We start from the raw sequence: 23,758 nt of genomic DNA, 5'->3' as shown, positions 1-23,758 counted from the left end.
CCCTCCCCCGCAGAGGGGACGTTTAATTTTGGTTTTACCTGCTGCGTTTCCTTGCCTGGCTGCCAGCCCTGCCTTGTTCTCTCTCAGCTCCAGAACATTCGCTGGCGCTCAGACGAGCCACTGGCACCCACCAGACACCCAGCCCTGGCACCATTGCTGGGACAGTTTTAAAGAGCCAGTCTCCCACTCGGCAGGGCCAGCTGGATTTTTATGTCCATCTTTGCCACCGAGGCTGATTTCTGCTGCTCATGTTTCAAATTTCCCAATAAGCGCCTTTGCTATTGTGTGTCATGTCACTGCATTAGCCCCTTGGTGGCAGCCAGGGTTGGTGCTGGGTTGTTAGACTCTGAACTTACCCTGGCTTGAAGAGCTGGCCATTGAAACAGAATCAGTAATGCCGATGCTTTCTCCACATCCGGTCATCCACGCCAGCACAGCGCCCCGTGTTCTCTGGAGGCCAGGTCTCTCTGTGTCAGCGTTTCAGAGGGTCTGACAAGGAGACCAGGCAGTGTTGCAGTGAATGCACCAGCCATGCCACAGAAGGCAAAGGAGACAATGACAAACAAACAGCAAGACAGGCCATCTCCAGTGGCAAGAAGGGGTTTGGCGTTATTTGGGTGTAAATACCTCCTACACTTCACCTATCGCCAGAGAATCTTCCCTAAGTCTGACAGCAAGTTGCTAACTGGTTCAAACGGTACGTCTTCCATCTCAGGGCTGGGAGTCAGCTCAGAGCTCTCGTGGTGGGGAGAGTACCCACTGCCTGGCCCAGGTGAGGGCTGGGGACAGCACATCTACAAGCAAGCAGCTGGACCTAATGGGACAACCCTTCGTTTTGGCCCAAGGGAGTTCGCACACCATGTTGTTTTAGTAAATGGCTGTAAATGGAGCTTGCAGGGCAGGGAACAGGATGGAGAGAGACCCATGGGAACCAATTCACTCACGGCAGTGGGGGAAGAGCATCGCCTTGTGCTGGTGCTAACAGGAAACCAACTGTTTCACATGCATTAGCACCTCATCATATTAACACTTTTATTGCCACCACATCCTCTAGCAGCCACATCACAGAGTGAGCCAGCGCCTCGCCTCTGCTGCAGCAGCTCCTCGTCTCACCGGAGAAAGGCCCCCTCCCCCCTTGCAACACTCTCAGTGAGAAGCTGCTGCCCCAGGCACTAGAGTACTGGGACGTATTTTACGTACAGTACTGGAGTTTTGGTGGTGCTGGTGTGGGACCAGACCCACAGCGGGCAGTGCTGCTCTGGCCTGAGGAGCTTACAGAGCTTCGTGATTTTTGCTGTGCCCATCACATTCATGTGAGGTAGGCCCATGTTCGGCCCATGTTCAAGAGGGGGAAACTGAGGCACACAGCGGCGCGTGACTCACTCAAGGTTTCCCAGTGAATTATTGGCAGATACAAATCCCGACACCACGTCACTTACTCTCACTTCTGGATCCTCCTCCTCCTTAGAGCTCAAACCAAACCCAGGAGTCGGCTCTAATAACAGGGAGCAGATCTTCACGATCTGTCTCCTCCCACTCCTACAACTTCATGTGAGCCTCCGTGCAAGAGGATGCTTCATGCTCTTGTTTGGGTGTTGGCTGGAATGCTTTGGGTGCAAGAGGGGGGCCGTTACAGACTCCAGAACATGAGGTGGCCTACATCCGCGCTCTGCCGTAGGGCTCTGGACGTGCTGAGATGCAGAATAAACAATTTCTTGTCATCTGTCTGGTTTTGGATGGAGTGGTGGCACTTGAAAGGAGTCCACGGACAGGGATTCCCCGTGTTAGGGGCCTGCAGGAGGCACAGGGGCTGAAATGCTCTGACTGATCTGTCGGGGGCATGCTGGGAATCTCAGCTAGAGAAAGCTCTGTAGCTGTGGAAATGCTAACTCCTCACCAGGGAACACATGCAGCCTGGTTAGAAGAGGGACATTCCGAGTTCATCCCACCTCCCTTTGCACTGCCTGAAGAACAGTGACCACAGGCTGAGCAGGAGAGAGGCAGCGTACGTCCTGGACCGTCTCAGCCTTCAATCTGAATGTCCTTGCGTATGTCAGTTTCAATCAGGCTTCTAAGGAGGCTTTATAGTAGGAATGCTCCCAGCCCCTTCATGTTTCCTCTCCTGGCCTCTGGCCCTATTGTTTGGTTTCCTCCCTCTTATATTCCTTTTGCCCAAAGTGGGAATTCTTCGTGTTCGGTTCAAATTTTTCTCACCTTGAGTGGAAAAGTACCAGATCTCAAATGGATTCAGCAGCTGATGACCTGGTCACATGTCTTTCTGAACCATCCCTAATTTGGCCTTACAGGAGCCCTTGGTTTGAGTACTGAGTCATTAAGGTTCTGGAGCATCAGTAATGGCCCTCATTAGCACATTTACAACCATAAACAGAGCCACACTTCGAACTTCCCATGCAGTGACCACCCATGCACAAAAATTGGCTAAACAGGTTCAGCAGATTGTAACTGTCCCATTGCTGTGTTCTCAGAGGTATTCTGTCAAACACATCTTTGAGTTATGCAGATTGATATTCAAGGGCTCTACCCCAGAGAGCTTACTGTCTCAATCTGAGACCGGGCACAGCAAAGAGATGGGGGAGCGCAGCCAATTGGCGAGCCTGTTTTGGTTAGCGGGATGTGCAGATATCACCCGCACCAGCTGCTGAACCAGCGAGTGGCACCATGGCCCAGGAGAGCTAGGCCAGAGTTTCTCACCCAGTAGTACGAGGACCCTCAGGGGTACTCGAGAGGAGTCTGGGGGGTGCGTCAACACACCTGAAATTTGGAGAAAATTGAATTTTTGTTTTAAGTTTTACAGTACTTTATTATTTTTGTACTTTTTACACCCAAAAATTTCATCGCCCACCCAGCTACGATTAAGTTGTTTAAACAAATTTGTTGCAATGGTAGAAAAAAAATTTGTGTCTGAAAACTGTACGGACTGGGGGTACTTATAATATTTCTTTTTAAAAAGGGGGTACTTTTTTTTAAGAGGTACTTCATAAAAAAAGGTTGAGAAACACTGAGTTGGAAGAACACATGTAAAGGGATAGAATGTAGCCGTGTTAGTCTGGTGTAGCTAGGGAGACCATTGAAGTGATGGGAGCTCCATGATGTGCAATGCTATCTACAGATACCCTTGTAACAGGCTGAACTGAAACAAACCAGCGCTGATTTTGAGTGTCTCGGAGCTGCCATCCAGCGCCTGGCCATCCAGTGCTGGGGGCCACGATGGTCTTTGAGATCGAGACACTTGCTCACTACAAGTGGACTGGAAACAACCAAACTCATTTCAGCTCTCAGGTGGTAGTTTTTGGTTGCCAACATCCTGAGTTATGTGAGCCAGTGATGGAGAGATGAAGGCCTCTGTCCATTACCAAGCCTGAAACATTCAGAGCTAGATCATCAAGTGGTGGAAACTTGCACCTCTCCATCAAAATCACTAGAATTTTGCCAGTTTACATCAACTGCAAGTATGCCCTGGACCTCTGCGGTATTGCCTCCTGATCTTTATGTGGTTCCCTTTCCTTGTAAGCCATCCCCACTCACCAGCAGGCATGCCATCAGCTAACTTAAGGGAGCAGGGTTTTTCTGCTGGCACTAGGATACTTAAAAAACAACAATGGTCCTGTAGCACCTTAGGCTACATCTAGACAGCAGCACTATTTCCGGATACCGGAAGTATCCCAAAATAGCAATTCCATGTCTTTGAACGTGCCCGTTATTTCGAAATAGATTTCGAAGTAATGGGTACGCTATTCCAGCATCCCTGTAATCCTCGTTCCATGAGGGCTAAGGGACTTGTTGGAATAGAGCTTTATTTCAAAATTTGGTGCTGTCATTTCAAAATAAGCTATTTTGAAATTATCTCCAAATAAGCTATGCTGGGGTCTCCAACATTTTTAAGCACGAGATCACTTTTTAAATTTAAGTGCAATCCAAGGTGATGTCTCACTCAAATACCCTTGCCCCGCCTCCTTTGTGCCCCTTCTGAGGCCCCGCCCCCTGCTCACTCCATCCTCCCTCCCTTTCACCAGGCTGGGGCAGAGGGTTGGGGTGCAGGCTCTGATCTTGGATTAAGGGATTGGGAGTGCGAGAGGGGCTCTGAGCTGAGATGCCAGAGGGGGTTCTAGGTGCAGGCTCTGGGAGGGTGTTTGGATGCAGGGTGCTCTGGGCTAGGGCAGGGTCTTGGGGTGCACAAGGGGGTTCATGACTGGGCTAGGGTTTCGGGATGTGAGCTCCAGAAGGACACTGCTTACCTCAGGTGGCTCCTGGGTTGGGGTGCAGTGGGGCTAAGGCAGCCTCACCCCTGCCCTGGCCCTGCACCGCTCCCTAAAGCAGCCAGCAAACTCCATCCCTGATCCTGTTGTCCCTCCCCCCCCCCCCCCCGCCCTCGCTCTGTGGAGATAGGATACAGAGTGGGGGGGGGGCACCTTGACATCAGCATCCCCCACTCCCTTCCCTGCCCAGCAAGCAGGAGGTTCCTGAGGGGACAGCTCCAAGGCAAAGGGCAGGAGGTGCGCAGCAGTAGGGGGAGGGGCAGCTGAAGTGCTGGCACTTGACAGCCTCTTGGCCAAACCAGTCAGGGTCACCTCTGAGGCTCCAAGATCTACGTGTGGATCCCGATCCACTGGCTGGTGCCCACTGAGCTATGCAGTCTGTGTAGCGCACATTGCATAGCTTATTTCAAGGGAAGGGTGCTGTGTAGACGCACCCTAAGAAACTAACACAAATATATAAATAGCATCATGAGCTTTTGTGGGCACAGCCACTGCTCAGATGACAGCCCATTTCCTCAGATATTTGTTGGACAATCTGGCTGTCCTCGGGGGTGGACTTTTGTCTAATGTCGTCGCTTGGCGTACCTGGAAGCTGTCTACTCCTGGGCACACCACACCGTTCCTGGTTTTAAATACATCCATTATGTGGAAGTTTGAAAGTGTAGCCTGAAGATGTTAATAAGGCTGATTATCCAACTTCACACTAGATAGGTTTAGTGCACAGTGCTTTGTCCTTTGTCAGTGTCCTGTGTGCTTCTCACAGCTTTGTAGTGGATCTGATCACATATCTGAGGAATGGTTGTTATTTTCCAGGAAGGCAGTTACACTATTTCAGAGATAGTGTTCATGAGTTTTTTTCTCCCTGAATTGAGTCTCAGGTTTAGAGCAGAACCCTGGGATTCAGGACTAATGAGTTCTAGCCACTGACTCACTATGTGACCTCGCATGTCTTTTCACCCTTCCCTGCCTCCTTACTATAATGTTGGCTGCCCTCGCTTATTATGCAAGTTATTGAGAGCCCATGTTTGCAAAGCACATTGGAATGTTTGGATGAGAGTTGCTGTGTAAGTTTAGAGTGTCGTTAATAACTCACCTTCAATGCGAGTCCAGCTCAGCATCATCCACTCTGGAGCACAATAGTTTATTCCAAGGGTTAACTGTTGGACGTGAGTGAGCATTTACATTTTAATGCATATCCAATGAGTGTGCATCTCTTTTTTGGAACAGTTGTCTGTGAAAGAAGTAGCAGGGGATTGTACAACCAATCCCCAGAAGTACTTGATATGACTGAGGCCCCACTACAGTCCATTCACGTTTTGTGTTCCCCACATGTGTATATGAATGTCTTTCACACGGAGGGATTGTTTTGTTTAGTCAGTTTCACTCACTCTTGAAGCTCTGTACTGTCTCTCTCTAACTCAGTTCTGTATGTGGAGCTGTAGGGCTGGACGTTCACAGTGACCCGCATTGGCCCAGCAATGCCCCTGTTCAAGCCAAGGGGACCTGAGTCCAGCCAGTACTGAGTGCTTTTGAATCCCAGCCCCGTCTGTGACACCTCCAGCATGCAGGCTCTAATGTAGCAGCGCAGTATGTTGGCTTCCCAACATGAGGAGCAAGCAGAAAAGCAGCAGAACTCCTAGGGTGTCACTTCCCACCAGTACAACTGCACAGAAGAAACAGGCTACGTGAAGTTCTGCTGTAAATGTTCCCGGTTTTGCCACTCCACCACACCCCAAAAGTCCCTGCTTACCCTGTTCCAGGGTTAAGGAGAACAAAGAAAGGGAGGTGTTTTACAAAGAGGAAGGGAATGTTTCGTTGGTTTGGTCAAATCTTAGCTGGAACCATGAGAACACTGCTGCAGCGTGCGCTGTTCTCAGCCACACCTGCGTGGAGTCTCTATGCCTCCCAAACCACACCCCCTTCATGTGTTGCCTTCTCAGTGTACTTGAAATGGGTTTGATAGAACGGTTGGTAAAAATCAAACTCCTTCCATTTTACTGAATGTATTGGATCTGTGTGTGTGTATGAGTCAATCAAAACCCTGGTGCGGGGATTTTGACAAAACCTGGCAAAAGCCAGGACATTCAGTACAAGCGGTGACGTTTTGCATTTCTGTAACACCTGTGAAGTGAGGATTTCCAAAGCTTGTTATAACACATGTGGCCATAGAGTTGGGAGGTTCTCGTTCTCCCCTCCCAACTTTATGGCTACATGAGTTATAACAAGCTTTGGGAATCCTCACTTCACAGGTGTTACAGAAATGCAAAATGTCACTGCTTGATTTGCAACACTGGGTGTCATTGCAAAGGGCTTTTTGATTCACAGCAGGAAAGGTGTCAGACACTTTGGAATGAACACTGTTGGCTGCTGGGGTCTGTCTGCACTGCAGCCAGGAGCTTGCTTCCCCATGTCAGTGGAGAACTGCGTAGCTCTGTTCACACTAGTGTGCTCCACGTAGGGTAGCTGGGAAGCATAGGCAGTAGCTCAGGCTAGAACCCTCAGCACAGACCCGTGTGGTGCCCATGTGTACGCAGGCAGCTAGCCCCAGCTGTAGACTGTGCGCCCTCTGCTTACCTGGCTATGTTCAGCACATTGGCTTGGGCAAAGCTAGTACCTCCGGCTACCCACGCTGGGTACCCAGACTCCCAGATCCCAGAGGGTGTTGTTCAGCTATGGCAAGTGGAAAGATGCAGTATCAGACTATTGACTTTTGCCTGGCGAGGATGAACCAAAGCAGCCATTGTATTCCTCTAGTGTTACCTGTGCCTCTGTGGCCGAAATGGTTAGCAAGCCAGTGGTCAGGAAGGGGCTAGCTAACCCTTATCCTGCCTACACATGGGGGGAGTGGGATGCTCTCTTGAGATCCTTTCCAGCCCCACATTTCTCTCATTCTGTGCCTGGAATGGTGAGAGCTGCCATGGCCCTGTGAATTGGCCGAGAGGGCCATTCTGGTTCCCCGTGGCGAGTGACGGAGGAGGCTGTAGGTGTCTGAACCAGAAATGGAGCTTCTGGCTCCAAAATGTTCAGCAAGAAACCTGAGCTGTTCTCTTCCTGTTCAGTGTCACTAGAAGACTCGATGGTTTGGGGTCTCATTTTTGAAGATACAGCAAACATGGCTTGGTCTTGCTGAAATGTTTATGGTTGTCACCAAAGTGACTTCCAGTTTCAAAGGGTTAGTTCCAATATTTCTCTCCTCATCTGACAGTTGAACATTTTCCCACCAAACCAGCTTCCTCTTACGTGATAGATTATGATGGGTTCTCACTACAGATGGGAACTCCTCACCTTTTTATTTTACAGAGTGTAGGCTTCTCTGCTTTTAAATTAGCATGTCTCATTCTTTTTCTTTGCAGCAAGATGCAAAACTTTTTTAAACTATGAAAGAACAAAGATTCCTAACTTCTTTTAGGACCTTGCAGGGAACTTTAATTTTTTTAAAAAGTCATCCTATGACAAGTTATACCACCCAAGTCCCCTTGGGGTTGTCCCCTGGTGTGCTGATCATGCCACTGATGCCCGCTTTCCTGCCCTCTGGGGCCCCCCACCACCCTGCCCTGCTGGGCCAGAAGCTCTGGTCTCCCCCAGCCAAGGCACAGATTTGGAGTAACAGCCCCTTAGCAGAGTAACAGAGACAACACTGAACCAGTTCAGCTCTGAGAGGGCTCAGCATCCAGGAAAGCAACCCCCAAAAGGAACCAAAGCCTCAAGCAAATCCGTCTTACCCTATGTAAAAGTTTTACACAGAGCAAGCTCCCAAGGGCTGTCCCTTTAGCAGTGAAAGAGGTATGCACAGTGGTTGCTCCCCTCCAGGTAGCAGTTATTTATACTGGGCTTGATAATAAGTGAGTGTTTCTATTATGTATAAAAAGAAGGGTTTACGTGGCTGCAAGTAAAACCAGTCAGATCAGAGTAAGTTGCTAAGTTCACATGCCAGCTAACCCTAGCCCACTAAGAAATGCGTTACATGCAAATGCTTACCCTGACGTCCTAAACAGCTGTTCTACACATCTCTTTCACTAGCTAAGCACTCTGCTAGCTTGGCCTGATCCCTCCCCGGCTCAGTCTTAGATGTTTCCAACAGGCATCTTAGGTGGTAAGGGGGGGGCTTGTGGCATCTGGCAACTGCCCCTATTGTTTGGATTCCCTCCCTTATATCCCTTTTGCCCCAAGCAGGAATTCTTTGTGCTCAGTTCAAACTTTTCTCACCTTGAGTGGAAAAGCACCAGATCCCAAATGTGGCCTGGCCGCACGTCTTTGTGGGACCAGCCAGTTTGGGCCCACAGGGCAAATATGACTATTCACGGGCCTTTGGTTTGAATACCGAGTCATTAAGAACCCAGAGTATCCCTAATGGCCTTCAATAGCACGTTTAAAATGAAAACCACACTCACACTTCATATTTCTAACTTCACATACAAGAATGATACATGCACAAAATGAGAATATACACATTCAGCAGATTGTAACATTAAAACTGATATGTTACCTGAAGTATTTTGCATGCATATTCATAAGCCAATTTTTATAAAGCATGAGCAGGCCATGGCACATCCCATTTGGAAAGCTACACCAGATTTGTCCCAGTCTCCCCTCACAACATGCTGACTAGTGCAAATTACATTTCATAATCATAACTTTCAAGGGTATCTCTTTTTGAGTGGCGAACAATGTTCCTTCTAATCTTCTCCATCCATGTGCAGAATAATTTTTATGTGCACCAAGGCATGTGAGAGCGTGCACCACCAACACCTAGCTGGGGGCACTCTGCAAATCTGCTGGGCAGCATTTGAATCTCTCTTGAGCAGTACTACAAGCACCCAGCATATGGAGAACTGTGGTAAGGACACTCACTTTAATCCCAGAGTTCTTATGTATTCCCTGGTGATACTAGTGGCACTAGACTCAGTGATCCTGAAGGACCTTCCTAGGCCTATGTGCTGTGCTCTTATTAATACACATATTTGGGGCCCCCTCACTTTAATTGCCAAAAGTGAAAGTAATTAATGTCATTTAAAGTGTTTTACATGAATCATTTTCTGAGCCATGACAAGTTCAGAGATTCATCTGAAGCAGTGGGCTGTGCCCACGAAAGCTCATGATACCATCTACATCTTTTGTTAGTCTCTAAGGTGCTGCTAGACTATTGGTTGTTTTTTAAGTTCAGAGATCACAGTGGGGTGCCAGAGCAGCTGGGCCGTAGTACAGATTGTGTGGCTGATTGTGGCTGAGTCTACATTTGTACTGTTTGTTCACTTGGGGAATATAGCACAGTGTCCTTCCTGCACTTTCCCCGGTATGTTATGGAGTCTCGTGCTGCCTTTGTGGTTTTTGGAGCAATACTGGAACGTTTGCATGAAAACAGGATCTTTAGACAGTTTTTCTGTAGCTCTTGCCCTGTGTTTCCATCCTCCTCTCTGATGTCATGACGATCCCCCCAGCAACTGGCTGTGATGCACTCACAGACAAGGTGAGAACTGCTCCCTGGGAGCAAGCATTTGGCATCAGTGTAGTAGAAGCACCAAGGGTCGTGGTTTCCTGTCGCTATGTCAGAGCTGCATGAAGTTACCTGCAGCATCTCTAAGGCGATGACTGGGGCTGGCCTTGTACTGGTGTTGTATCCACAGTGATCTGTGGCTGAGAGAGTTTGAATTGCATTTAACTGACTGTGAGCAATCTTACCCTGCTACCATAAAATGTTCTGTAGGGCGTGGCTCAGAGGAATTGGTTAGCCAGTTCTGTGTGTTATACACGGAGCAGGGCTCTGCCTGGCCCCGTTAGGATTCCAGCAGCTTGACAGGACATCATTCCAAATGCAGTATCAGTCACGCAGGCTTCTTGGCCCAGCCAGAGTAGGAGCTCAGGAACTACGGACATGAGCTCCCACGCCAAGAGGCAGTGGAAGCCAAGTATCGGCCATGGATTGTGTGTTGACCTGTGGGACAATGGTGCAAATCCATCGCATCCTCCACAGACTGGCTCTTCGAACAGCCTCGATAACAAATGTGCAGAGAAGTAACAGAGAGGTAGTTGTGTTAGTCTGATCTTGCTAAAACAAAAAGAAAAACCGTGTAGCACTTTAAAGACTAACAAGTTGGTTTATCAGGTGATGAGCTTTCATGGGCCAGACCCACTTCCTCAAATGTGAGGTCGTGGGTCTGGCCCACGAAAGCTCATCACCTATTAAACCATCTTGTTAGGCTTCAAATGTGCAGAGATTTACTCATGGACCATGGTGGCTGACAATGGAATAATGGAAGGGAAAGTTGGTCAGCTGCATTGTCATTTGCATTTTTGACTACAGAAAGAGAAAGAACATCTCAGTGTGATCCACAGAGGATGAATCTAAGAAAAGAATCTAGTTTGGTTTGTCAGAGCTGCCTTTTTATTTGTTGCTGTCAGTCAATGTGAGCTGCTAGGAGGAAAACGGTTTATGGATTTTGTCTCTCTTCTACTCAGTAATATTGGCAGAAGGTGAAATCAGCCTGTTGGTGTCAGCATGGCTCATAGATACTGCACCAGATGCCTTATCGGAGTATAACGTGTCGGTCAGTAACAATTCTCCATCCCTCCCTCTCCCTCGCTCAGTTTCTCTCGGAAGGAGAAAATGGGCTCTTGTTTTGCTCTGTTTTTCCCATAAGAGCTCATCAGCTGATGCCATCAACTCACAAGTCTGTGATTGATGTTTATTTTAGAAAGGCGTTGTGGGATCTGTCCCATGCTGTATTTTAAATCACCTTTGATAGCTTCAATAAACAAATTGTTGCTTTTCTCTCTATTCCTCCCCAACCCTCCTCCAAAATAATAAAAAAAAGAGAACGAGTAACTCTTGTTGTCTCTCATTTATTATTTTTCTTTCTGTGAGAATTTTCCCAGGTGGGAAAGCAGAAGTGGCCTTTTGGAGAACAATCTTGGGGAATGCCACCTGCAGCCTGCCTGCAAACACCAGCGAAAACGGCTGGAGGGGCAGAGCGGACAGTGATCCTTTGTTCCCAGTTTGCATCAGCAATGTCCAGTCAAGGAGCAGAAGCGAACTAGCCCTACAGGGATTTTCCTTAATGTCCAGGTATCTTTGAAATGCTCTGGAAGAGGGAGGGATTGGCTGACTCCTACGAGTGTTCAGAAGATCCCGAGCCGGCATGACTACAGCCCCTGCTGGTACCTTATTACTAAACTGTGTGATGGCCATTCAGCAGCACGTGTAAAATGCCGTGGTGGCTGCAGTGGGTAACTCTCCGCATCAGAGCAAGGCCCGTTATAGGCCTTCCCAGCAGAGAGGCCAGGGTTGAGTGGCCCATGCAGTGAGTTTCTCTGGATCAGGTCTGAGATGCGGTCGCAGGTGAAGAGGCTGGTATGGCCACTGCCTTTGCTGTATTTGTGCGGGGGACAGAAGCCTTCACTTGCAGAGGCTTTCGATGGCATTGCCTGCTACAAGGGCTTCCTTAGAAAGGGTTGTGGCGACTGAATTGCCTGTGGCTGCAAGCCTGAGTCAACAGAAGGTCTCAGGCCCTTGTAGGTGGTCAAAAAAAGATTTGACAAGTCTTGCCTGATCCGTGGGCAGAGCGAGCTGATTACAGTAGCACAGTCATTATTCATTTCATTGGCTGTGCGATTAAGTAAGGTCATGAGCACCAAGAATTCATGCATATTTAATGGGTAGTGACTTTGGTTCTGTATTAAATGGTGACAAAGCCCTAATACTATAGTGTCATATATGTAAAAAGGTGAAGTCCCCAGACTGGATGGATGAAACGTCTAATTTTATTCCTCCTGGTACCTGCTGTGATGTAGTTGGGATACTCTGGGTAACAGGAAAGTCTGAAGAGCATTGCTTACAGTTGAGGGGCTGGGAACTTCACAGGCCTGTAAGATCACAAGATCATTTGACCAGCCAGCCAACATATTCATTCCCCCAAGAAAAAACATTTAGCCATTATTGCGTTTTGAGCCCCCTCTCCCCACAGCTGCCTGAGAGGTTCAGCAGCTGCCCGAGCTGGGAGGTTCAGCCTCTTTCATGCAGTGCTGAAACTGACCCTTGCTCAAGGAGCTGCCCCATTGCCATCTCCAGTGCTCCATGGCCGGATCCCACACGACAGGGCACAGGAGTGTCTAGGGAGCGAGCTGCTCGTGGCATTGCGTGCCAGGTTAGTTCCTGGCCACATAGGGAATGTAAAGAGTCTTTGCTTATTTCATGGTGCGCTTGATAAAGCAAGTGCTCTGCCCTGACTGTGGCCATTTGTGCAGCCCCACGTCACGTGTCTGAGAGGAGGGGTGATCTCTCCATCCTCTGGCCCACCCATGACCTGCCAGCTGATCTACACGTCAGGGATACGTCCACACTACACGACCCCAGATTCTTGCCTTCACCCCCATTCAGCCATATCAGCTCCACTGCTAAGGACCCACCACATAATTGGCTCTGTTGCTTTGAGTAGCCAACTAGTGCAGTTTGGTGAGTGTTCTGCTGGCGAATGCAGCCCTATCGCTCCCCAGTGTATGGAAGGCAGGGTGTGTCTGGTGCCATTCACTAAGGAAGAGCACGGTGGTTACACAAGAAGCTTTCGGGGGGGGGGGCGCAGGCGACAAAGCTGATTTCCCTACCCTGAGAGTCTGGGCTCATGCAGGCAGCCTGGACAAGAAACACGCTAGTGCCCACTAACAGTCTCCCGAGCAAAATAGTCAGCCTTCTGGAGCATTTTATTACACACAGTACAGAACACATGAACTAGGACTGCAGAGCCATGTGACTTCTCCCAAGCTCTTTTCTTGCCAAGGTTCATTGATTGAAACAGAGCCCCGAGACGAAGTTCAGCATCTTCAACCTGAGTGCCCAATATTAGCTCCGTATGTAAGTGTCTACGTGATGCTCTCTAGGCATTGGCATGTTGGTCTCGGTGTATGTGACTGAGAAGGTTTGGGTGACTGTTATGCTCCCTTTTGGCTTTGTAGGGTAGCTGGTGACATTTCTCCTTTTCATGATGCTCTCACACCAGTGAGGTCCTCCAGAAGGTCACTTCTGCTTTCCTCTCTGGGAAAATGTTCACAGAATGAAAAATAATAAATTAAAGAAGACAAGAGGTTCCATGTTTGAGAGCTCAGCAGAAAAGGCAGCATTCTGTGTATTAAAAATAACGTCGGCGATGACAATGTACCATGTGGAAGAAGCCACTCCGGATGTGATCACAAATGGATCATTTCCCTGGCCTCCAACATGTCACAGATGCTGGGGCAGAGAAGTCGGAAGTACTGGACCTGTGTTTATAGCAGAAACGGGCCTGATCCAAATCCTGGGATTCCAGCACTCCAGACCTTTGCCAGCCCCTAACTCTGTAACGAGCCTGAGCAAGACCATATAGAGGTTTTTAAGGCCCAGCTTGACAGAGCCCTGACTGGGCTGACTGAGTTGGGGTTGGTCCTGTTTTGAGCAGGGGGTTGGACTCGATGACTCCTGAGGTCTTTGCCAGCCCAAGTCTTCTGTGACTCTGTGACCCAAATCTCCTGCTGAACTTCTGCTCCATGTAGAGGAAGTTTAGGAATTCTGTGGCTCAGGCAGGGTCCGAGTTTCAGGTTGGTTCTCTTATGCAGAAGATCACGATCCCCTACTCATCACTGATAAATACACAGTCATGTTTGGGTAGAACTCACCCCTTTGGATTGGGACTTCTGGCTCTTCCTGTTTGATGTATCTCATGTGTTCAACACAGTGGCAGACAATGTGTCTGCGAGAAAAGCACATTGGATACTGAATGGGTAGTTTAAAGGTGCTGGTCTCCAGGAAATGTGTGTGCATGTCAGCTTACAAGGGGTGTAAATGTAACCACATGGAGGTGTGTGCATACACCCTTCTGTGGATAGCTACATGCACACACACAATTGCAGCTAGCCAACTCCAGCTTCTCTAATGTGATTTCTTCTGCTTATCACTCACCTGAGAAGAAGTCTTGATCACTATTTTTCACTGGATTCCTGCTTTCCATGAGCTGCTGCCACGGTGGCTTCATGGTGTGAGGACTTGGTGCCAGGATGGGGGAAGGTCAATGACTTAGGCTCCCCACTGTGTGGGAATAGATACTGACTTTTGTCTTCAGTCCTGCTGATGTCGTTGGAGGTGCTGTAACACGTGGAAAAGTCAATGATTTCTGCCCCCGAGTGTATTGTTCACTGTCTGGTCACTAGCTGGGGGCCCGTCAGATCAGTCACCTGGAAGGGAAACTTTCTAGCCAGTGTAGCTCCTGCCTGCATGTAGATACGGTTCATGTGGCCAAACTGGTCTGCGAGAACAAGAGCGTATTTTCCATGTGCTGTTGCTCTCCTGAGGCTCCAGTCCAGCTGGAAGGCAAGTGCTTGTGTGGTGCGAACTGAGGGTGAGGGCAGACTGGGCCTCCCACTAGTGCCGATTGCTCAGTGAAGGAGCATAAGGGCTCATTGACTTGAGCTACTGGGCTGTGATCCTCCCACACCTGCCCTGGCTGCTCTCAGAGTCTGGATTGACTTTAAGGAAACTTTAATGGCGCTGACTCTAGCTTCATCCTCCGTCTGCTCCTTGAGCCTGGCCCTGGAGGGCCGGCACTCATATGCCATGGGACTGCATTTGCTACCAGTCCTTTTCATTGCTTGATTCCTAATGGGGACCTTTGTTTGGTTTGCTGCATCATATTTTAAGAGGCTGCAACTCTCCTCTCTCGGGTTTGTTTCCATTGTGCCGTTTAGCTTCCCAAGCACCTCTGGAGGGGGAGAGAGGGTGATAAATCTGTGACCATTATTTATTTATTGTTCTAGTCCTGTCGGCCCCCGCCCCAGTTCTTGGCACTCCACCTACTTAATCTCTGCATGGCTTTGTTCACGCGTCTCTCTGGACGCAGCCGCGGAGGAGCAGCTTGTTTACATCTCGGCTTGTTTGGAAGGACGAGGGGGGGCCTGTCAGCTCCCCAGCCCTGACCACGCTGGGACTGTGGCTTTGAGACACAGACGGTGCAGGGGGAGAGCGACTGGTGAGAAAAAGCTCCTGCTGCAGCAACAGAGCCTGATGTCCGCAACCAGCACGCCATGTGGGCACAGCTGGCGCTGGCGCTGAGAGGCACAGAGCTAAGAGGCACTGCTGCACTGGACCAGTGACCATGCAGAGCTTCAGAGCTCAGCCCCCAACGCCGCCGGGATGGCAACACAGGAGCGGAGCTGCTTTGAGCTATGCAGGCATCCCTGCTGAGCCAGCCAGGATGGAGTCACCTGCAGAAAGGCTGGGGATTTAGCCATGGGATTCTGCAGCACTAGAGTAACAAAAGAGGAGGGGCCGTTCTTGCCTCCAGTCTGAGCAGCCAGCAGGCTCCCAGCAGGCCTGGGGAAGCCAGGGCTGGCCCCAAGGACTGAGCAGGGCTTGGGAATGATGTTGTCTCAGAACAAGTCGATGGTCATTACGTTGGTGGCAGGTCCGATGCCCAGAGCTCAGCTACCGCCCGCCCAGCTGAAAGCCTTCACCAGCAAACAGTGCAGGACCGAGGTTCTGGCAGGCCAGCGAGACGGACCATTGTCTTCCAAAAGGAGGGGTGGGGCCAGGAAATGAGGGGCGTTATTGTGGAGCTGCAGGGAGGTGTTAGGCTGGGCTAGCTGGGAATGGAAGGTTTCCATTTGTTTGTAGGGCTCAGTGCCCGTCATTTGTGATTGAGCCTGGGCTTGCCCTGGGTTTCAGAGGGAGCTTTCTCCAGGTGGCTTGCCCCCCTGAATTTCATTGGCCTGCAGGTACTAGAAGGATTTGAACCAGCCTGGAAGAAGAGCGATGGGCGAGCCTCAGAGAAACACCAAGGAATTTAGTACCATGCCCAGGGGCAACAGCACAGTATTTGCTCCTCCGCTTAGTTCGCAGCAGCACAAGGCTGGCTAGACCCTCCATTGCACAAGGGAGAAAGATCTTCTAGTGGGTCCTGGTAGCCTGGCCTCCCTGGCTGCACCGTCACTGGCATAAGCTGGCTGTTCTCGAGCCATGAACGTGGGAGATAGTGGGCAACGCTGTGGTCCAGAGGGCTCTGCTCTTTTCTCCAGCAGAGAGTTGGGGCTGCAGGGCCAGCATGCAGGGTGACTGGCTCAGCGGAAGCCATTGCGTCCATGGGCCCTGCTTCCCCAGAAAGGTGAGGGCAGCGGGTCTGCTCTCTCTGGTGCAGCTCGCCCTAGGGCCCATCCCGCCCTCAAGCTCCAGGCAGGTGGCCAGCATTGGGCAGGATGTAGCTCCCTGAGGTTGCTCCTCATCACAAAGGGATTTAATCACCACAGGCCAACGCAGCCTCCTCCCTCAGCTTTTCCTCAGTCCCTCTGGCTCCGTGGGGGGGCAGGAAGGAATCAGGCTGTGGGGTTTGTATTGGGTGACTCGACCGGATTGCTGGGGACAGAGCAGGGGCAACTGCCCTGGGGCCCAGCGACGCTAAAGGGCCAGGGACTCCTGGCAGCTCATACTGTGGCCATGTTAGCAGCCAGAGCCCCAGCCCTTCAAATCGTCTGCTGGAGCCCCGGGCAGTGGCGCCGGATGGCACCGCAGGGCTGGTGGGAGGCCAGCTGCAGCCCCTCCCCTTCTTCCTGTGGCCCCCTCCTTGCCCAGGGGCCTGGCGAGTCGATGGGCCCCACAGGGACAGAGCCAGCACAGGCACTTGGTCCCACTGCCAGGTGAGGGCAGGAGACTGGACATGGACTAGGCCACAGGCATCTGTCAGTGTTAACCAAGGGAAGGAGCATCCCCAGTAACACGTGAAATGTCGGATTCAGGCCTTGCCCTGTGCCCCAATGGCAGCTGGTGGGGGTGGGATCCCTGCGTCTCATGCAGCACCGGGTGCTGGTACATGAGGTCACAGCAGGGGCCTTCCGAGGCCTGTCAGGCATGTTCTAGCAATAGCCAGTCTCTCTAGGCCCTCGTGCGCCAGCCTCGGCCTCCCCGAGCAGCCTGGGGGCCATGCCCCAGGCAGTGTCTGTGCCGTGGGGAGGGAGTGGCAGCAGAGTGGTTTTGTGACGTCTCTTGCATGCTGCACTGCAACGCGCTGGCTCTGGTGTCGTGCTGTGCACGCGCAGACAGAGATTCCCAGCCGCGGCCCCTCCTTCCTGCTCCCTCAGGCTCTTCTTTCCCACTGCCTTTCCTGTGACTAACGCCAGCCTGCTCGGCCTGCCCATCCTCCCACTTTCCCACACTGCTTAGCAATCAGCAGGTTCTCACACTCGGCTCCCATGGGGCCACGTCTGCTCTCAGGCCGGCATGTCCGCCGGGCCTCGAACTTCCCCTGAGTCTGGGAACTGGGCCTCGCTTTCTCCCAGCTCAGCACCGAGCTGGCACTTCTCTTTCTGTCCTCCCCCGTGAAGGAGCGAGAGAGAAACGACCCATCGCAGCCGCCGCTCGAGCCCTTCGGAACGTCCCCAACCCTCAGGGTCCCAGGGCAGGGGGGCGGGAGGGGAGGGACCTGCATCTTTCTGCTTCTGTTTGTAAAGCCGCCAGAGGCTTTGGGCTACGCAGAGTGTGTCAGCTACACCCAGCGAGAGGCTGCTTGCCTGGCCGGGGCGGGGGTGTGTTCTCTTGCAGTCATCGAGTGCAGGAAACAAGTCGGGCGTGGGGCCTTTTGCATGGGGGACACTGCCCCATTGCTCCTGTCTAGGTCCCTCTTGTCAAGTGCATTTGATTCCACAGGTGCTGGCACTGAATTTCCCTCCCCCCCATCCTCCCTGTCCCCGCCCCGGCAACAGGCCAGCGCCTGGCTCAGACTCGCTGGATGCTGAGATTTTCTAAGCCAAACGCCCTGCGCAGCGGCCCAAGTTTTAGTTCACGTCAGGCCCGTGACCTGGGCGTCCAGACGTAGATTTAGGCACCGAAGAGCCAACACCCACTTTTCAGTAGCTTTCCCAGAGAGTCTGTTAGTAACTCGTGAGGCTGCATCCAGCAAGTGCCTCCCGGGCTGGCCCTAGTGGGGCCTGGTGATGGGACACTCCATGCAGGGCACCTTGGAGGGATTGTGTGTCTAGCCCAGTAGCCCTTCCCTCTGAGCCCGGGCCAGGGTCTCCTCTGCCTCTTGTGAATGGGCCTGCCCTGGCAGAGAGAGGGGTACTCTAGCAGCCTGGGTCACGGCAACCTGGGAGTCGGCTCTGGCTCCCACAGCAGGCGAGACCCCGTGGCAGTGAGTCGCGGAGCCCAGGCCTGCAGCGCTAACGCTTGCCCTGGGAGGGAGGACAGCCCGAGCCAGAGTGAGGAGACCTGTGCTCAGAGACTGGCTGCTGCAGAGGCCTGCGTGCTGTCTAGACGTGTGCTCTGTGGCCTTGGCTAGGCCGTGTCTCCGGAGCTGGGGACACTTGCAGCCCTGCTCCTGCTGACACCGTTTGGGGACAAAGCTGCCCCCCCAGAGGGCCAGGGTGAGGGTGCTGGCTGGCTGTGAGAGGAGCCTGCTGCCTCCAACTCCTCTGACCCTTGCAGCAGGCAGACTCCACACTGGCCTGGGCCTTACAAGGCTTCTCCTCCCTCTCCAAAGCACAGCTCTGGCTCACCCCTCCTCCGAGCCCATTCACAGTCCCCACCCCCGAGCGAGGTGCTGATGTTAGTGGCCCACTGCTGGGAAGCAGAGGGCCGGGGAGAGCTGCCCAGTGCTGGGGTTGTGGGGGGGGTGGGTCAAGCGTTCCAGGGGCCTGGTTCTGTTCCCAGTCCCATCACTGGCCTGCTGGGTGACTCGGGCAATTCAGTCCCCTGCTCGGGGCCTCAGTTTCCTCCTCTGTACAGTGGGGCTAATGAGACTGACCTGGGCAGGAGCGTTCCTGTCCCTGACGACGAGCCCTGGGTAACACTAAGGAGCATTGGTCCCCATCTGGACAGCGGCCCTAGGAGGGTCCTTCTGGAGAACTTACTGCCTGCTGGAGTCAGCACTCTGGGGCGAATGGCAGGGCCGAGGTTAGCCCAGAGCAGCAGGGAGGCGGTGGGTTCGTTGTTCTCTGTGCGGTTCTGAGGCACCCGGCATTGTAGGCGAGCAGGCGACTGAACTGGCTGGGTTTGGGTCAGTGAAGCAGTCTGGTGAAAGCTCAAACTCCTCGCACCCGCCCCTTTCCTTTCTGAGCTCCCGCTTGCCGCTGCCTTGGGCCTGGCTCAAATGAACGTGCTGACGCAGGCTTTCTGTGCCACTGCACCCTGGTGAGAGCAAAGCCACGGGGCGAGTCTGTCCCCTGCGAGCCAGCTGGGTCCTGCAGCGTTTCTGACCCCCGGGCCAGGAGTTTCCAAGCCTCCTAGCGGGTTTAGATGCACCAGTCCTATCAATGTTTGTCCATGGGAATTGCGTGTCCAAGGCCACGTGGAACACTGCAGCCTGGAGGGGCTTGCGTGGCTTCAGTTCCTGAGCACACGGAGAATGCGGCTTGCCCAGCACCCTCCCCGAGGCTTCTCCCGGGGAAGTGGCCTTTAAGCAGGCTGGAGTTCCACAGAAGCCCTGCTTGGAGAGACCTCAGTCAGTGCATCCCCAGCCTGTCTTGTCCCCTCCCCACCAGGGAGAATGGGGGCTCTGTTGCCTGCAGCCCCATCCTGCTGGCAGAGCCCCGGCCAGGAGCTGGGCCCATTCACTGGAATGTGGTTTGTCTTGGGTGAAGGCTTTGCCTGTGGAATTTGCCCCATTGTACTAGGCAGGCAACTGGCTGCGTTTGTGCTGGAGCAGCCAGCCCTGTGTTTCAGCTGGGGCCATGCTGCTGAGCTCTGGCTGTGGGGAGGGTTGCCAGCCCTCTAAGATGGGCCAGGAATCAGCATCAGTCTCCTGGTGACTGTTGAAAGCCACCCTGGAGATTTCAGTGGGGCATGAGGTCGATCTCATGGAATAGCTGCAGTCCACTGGCAACCCCAGCGGTGCGGCGCGCAAGCCGGGCTGGTCTCGCACTGAGAGCCATTAAGTAAATCAGCTGCAGAACGTTTGGCATTTCTGGGCCTGGCCTGGCCTTACAAACATGGGCACAAATTGTTAGCAGAACTAGCCCTGGCTTAGGCCTGTGGACACAAGATCCAGGGCAAAGCCCAACGAGGATTGATTATTTCGTGGCGCTCTGGCCAGCCCAAGGCTGTGAGGGACAAGAGACTCCCCAGCTGAGCACTTAGCAAGGCATCTTTGCAGAGCTCCTGGCTAAACTGAACCTCTGGGGGTTTTGACTGAGTTTGCATCCCCAGGTGCCCTTCATTCCGGACACGAGTCTCCCTGTACTTTTCTTGGCCCTTGCTAGAGGTGGGACAGGGAGCCCCGGGTCACAAGAGCTGTATCCTGGAGAGAAAATAGCAGCCACAAGTAAATCCCTAACAGAGACCAGAGCCCCACAGGAGGAGCTGAGCTCTGAGCATTTATTATAAGTCTACTTTCTGCTCGCTTCTGGGACACAAAGACCAAAGCTGCCAGTTTGCCCGGGGTGACCTCTGCTGCCCTGCAAATCGAACCCTTCCCAGAAAAGACAAAAGCCCCATTGCCTTGTATCTCCATCTGTGTAGAGAGCAGTTTGACCTAACAAGATTAGCGTTTGGGATTGTCTCTTCCTCTTTTACTTTTCTCCCCTGCCATTTGCAAAGAAAACAGCCTTGGAGTTAGGACAATGGGCTGAAAACCCCTCATTTGTAAGGAGCACAACCCATGGAAACTGCTTTGTTCCCAGGTTCTCTAAGAGCAGCTCCAGGATCCTTGCACACAGGATCAGTAGGGGGCTTTGGGGGAAGGGAGGGTATTAGTTGGAAAGTAGCTGTGGGTGGCGTCAAATCAAGCATCCAGCTTTGGTCCATCTGCATAGAGAAAGCCTGTTCTGGGAGCAGGTGCACTTTGGTCTAGTGGTTAGAGCAGGGGCAGTCAGCGTTGTTGGCCTCTGTCCCTAGCTCTGGCACTGCCTGGCAAGTCCCTTCATGCAGACTGGTTCGGAAGAGTCTGGCTCTTGTCATGAGTCATTTCCCCCTGGTGGGATTCTTACCTTCTCATCAGCTGTTAGGAAGGGGTGACACCCCGATTGACTTAACCTCCTTAGCTCTGGTCCCTCGTATGGTGATGTAACCTTCCCAGCTTTGTGCCTATGACAAACTGAAGTTTCCACTTCATGCATCTGACAAAGTGGGTGCCAGCCCACAAAAGCTTCTGCCCAGATAAAATTGTTAGGAATTAATGCCTCAGGATTTTAGTGCAGATTTGTAACTGTGGTTGCCTTAAAGGTAGGCACCCGGGTACCCGTGGTCTGAGTTCTCAGCTGAGAAAGTCAATGGGGGTATGTCTACACTACAGCGCTAATTCGAACTAACTTAGTTCGAATTAACTAATTCGAACTAAGCTAATTCGAGCTAACGGATCCAGACTAAAAAACTAGTTCGAATTAGCGTTTTGCTAATTCGAACTAGCATGTCCACATTAAGTGGACCCTGAACTAGGGTTAAGGATGGCTGGAAGCAGTGCCGGCAGGGCATCAGATGAGGAGTTAGAGCGTGGAGCTGCTGCCTCAGGCTAGCCGAGGGCTGTGCTTAAAGGGACCCGACCCCCACCCCGGACAGACAGTTCTCAGGGGTGCCCCACTTGCAAAGCAGTCCTGGCTTGGAGTGCCCTGAGTGCCCACACTGGGCACATCACAGCACTCGGCCATCAGACCGGCTGCACTTGCCGCAGGCTGCCATCTGGGGAGAGGGGGCAATTGGGGGGCTGCAGGAGAGCTTCCACCCCCAGAAGCCCACAGAGCCAGCCCAGTCCTCCCCATCGGGGGCTTGTACCCCATTCCTCCCTCACCTCCTTCCACTTACCCTTCCCTAGCCCCCCTTCCTGATGTACAAAATAAAGAAAACGTGTACTCAAAAATAGAATCTCTCTTTATTGAACAAAACTGGGGGAGACTGGGAAAAGGAGGTGGGAGAGGGGAGGGCAACTAAAATGATCAGAGGTTTGGAAGAGGTCCCATATGAAGAGAGGCTAAAGAGACTGGGACTTTTCAGTTTAGAAAAGAGGAGACGGAGGGGGGACAGGATAGAGGTCTCTAAAAGCATGAGTGGGGTGGAGACGGTGCATACAGAAAAGTTCTTCATTAGTTCCCATAAAGAAGGACTAGAGGACACCAAAGGAAATGAATGGGCTTCAAACTAGTAACAGAAAGTTGTTCTTCACAAAGCAAAGAGTCAACCTGTGGAACTCCTTGGTGCAGGAGGCTGTGAAGGCTAGAACTAGAACAGAGTTTAAAGAGAAGTGAGATCAAGTCATGGAAGCTGGGTCCATGGAGTGGTATTAGCCAGGGGGTAGGAGTGGTGTCCCTGCCCAAAGTTTGTGGCAGGCTGGAGAGGGATGGCACGAGACAAATGGCTTGGTCACTGTCTTCGGTCCATCCCCTCCAGTGTCCCTAGTGTTGGCCGCTGTCGGCAGACAGGCTACTGGGCTAGATGGACCTTTGGTCTGACCGAGTACGGCCATTGTAAGCTCAGGGCTCAGGGTCGGGGGTCTCAGTGGACCACCTTGATTTTCATGCACACCTGCTCTTGGGTGGCCAGGCTGGTAGCTTTCCTGCCCTAGATGGCCACTTTCCTGTGCCTAGTGCAGAGGTCGTGGACGAGGTCCATGATGTCTGCACTAGACCAGGCGGGTGCCCGCCTCTTGCGGTCCCGGGCAAGCTCCCGGGAGCCGCCAGCCTGGTCCCGGCAAGAGGGGGAGGGCTGGAGGGTATCGGGGGGCTGGCTCGAGCCGTGCCAGGTGCAGGGTCTGCTGGCTGGGTGCTGGCAGGCTTGCACCTGGCATGGGCATCGTAGCCAGCCCGTGCCCCTTTAAGGGCTCCGGGGCCAGGAGGGGGGCAGTAGAGTTTCCCTGGTGTTGGCCAGAGTGGCCACCAGGGAAAGCTGGGAAGGGCTAGCCTCCCACTAGTTCGAATTAAGGGGCTACACAACCCTTAATTCGAACTAGTAAGTTCGAACTAGGCTTAGTCCTCGTAGAATGAGGTTTACCTAGTTCGTACTAAGCGCTCCGCTAGTTCGAATTAAGTTCGAACTAGTGGAGCGCTAGTGTAGCGCCTATCAAAGTTAATTAGAACTAACGTCTGTTAGTTCGAACTAACTTTGTAGTGTAGACATACCCTGGGAGTGAGAATGTGCTAGGCTCTGAAAAAACACACAGGAGACTTAAAGCTGGATTCACCTGGGAGAAAAGAGGGAGCTAGCACTTTTGGTTAAACATGACCTAGAGTCCAGCCCCCAGCTGCTTGGATTCCTCTTGGCTTCGCTGCCACAGGTTAGCTTTACAAACACAGGGATGGGCCTAAGCGTGCGGCTGGGATTTGCTGTGGAAAGGTGAAGGGTTTTCATTCCTCCCTTGGGGCTGTTTCCCATCCTCCCTCACTTTGTGCTACATTGTACTGAGCTTGACTCAGCCCTTCGTACCAGGGATTAGCGGGTCGGTGCTGATAAATAGAGGAGCAGGTCGGGATCCGTGGGAACCAGTTGTGGCACACAGTGTCTAGGGACATTCTTCCTCCGGAGGGCCAGGCAGGAGGAAAAGTCCAGCCTA

The 23,758-nt window shown here is 52.2% G+C and overlaps 1 protein-coding gene across 10 annotated transcripts in view; it reads left to right on the top strand.

The window, feature by feature from the left end:
• The window catches only part of EXD3 (exonuclease 3'-5' domain containing 3), a 353,448-nt gene that overhangs the window by 265,414 nt on the left and 64,276 nt on the right, over nucleotides 1-23,758 (top strand). Inside the window, exon 20 of one of the 10 annotated variants that reach the window (XM_025181798.2) lies at nucleotides 11,151-12,826. The exons of the other annotated variants lie outside the window; for them this stretch is intronic. Coding sequence (XP_025037583.1) covers nucleotides 11,151-11,312 — 162 coding nt within the window. The 3' untranslated portion in view covers nucleotides 11,313-12,826. Of the gene's footprint in view, nucleotides 1-11,150; nucleotides 12,827-23,758 lie in introns of those variants that run through there. 10 annotated transcript variants of the gene reach the window in all.

Source organism: Pelodiscus sinensis, chromosome 22 (assembly GCF_049634645.1).
Source record: "Pelodiscus sinensis isolate JC-2024 chromosome 22, ASM4963464v1, whole genome shotgun sequence".
Taxonomy (NCBI): Eukaryota; Metazoa; Chordata; order Testudines; family Trionychidae; genus Pelodiscus; species Pelodiscus sinensis.
Note: the sequence above shows the minus strand (reverse complement) of the source record. Positions and strands in the feature narration are given on the sequence as shown.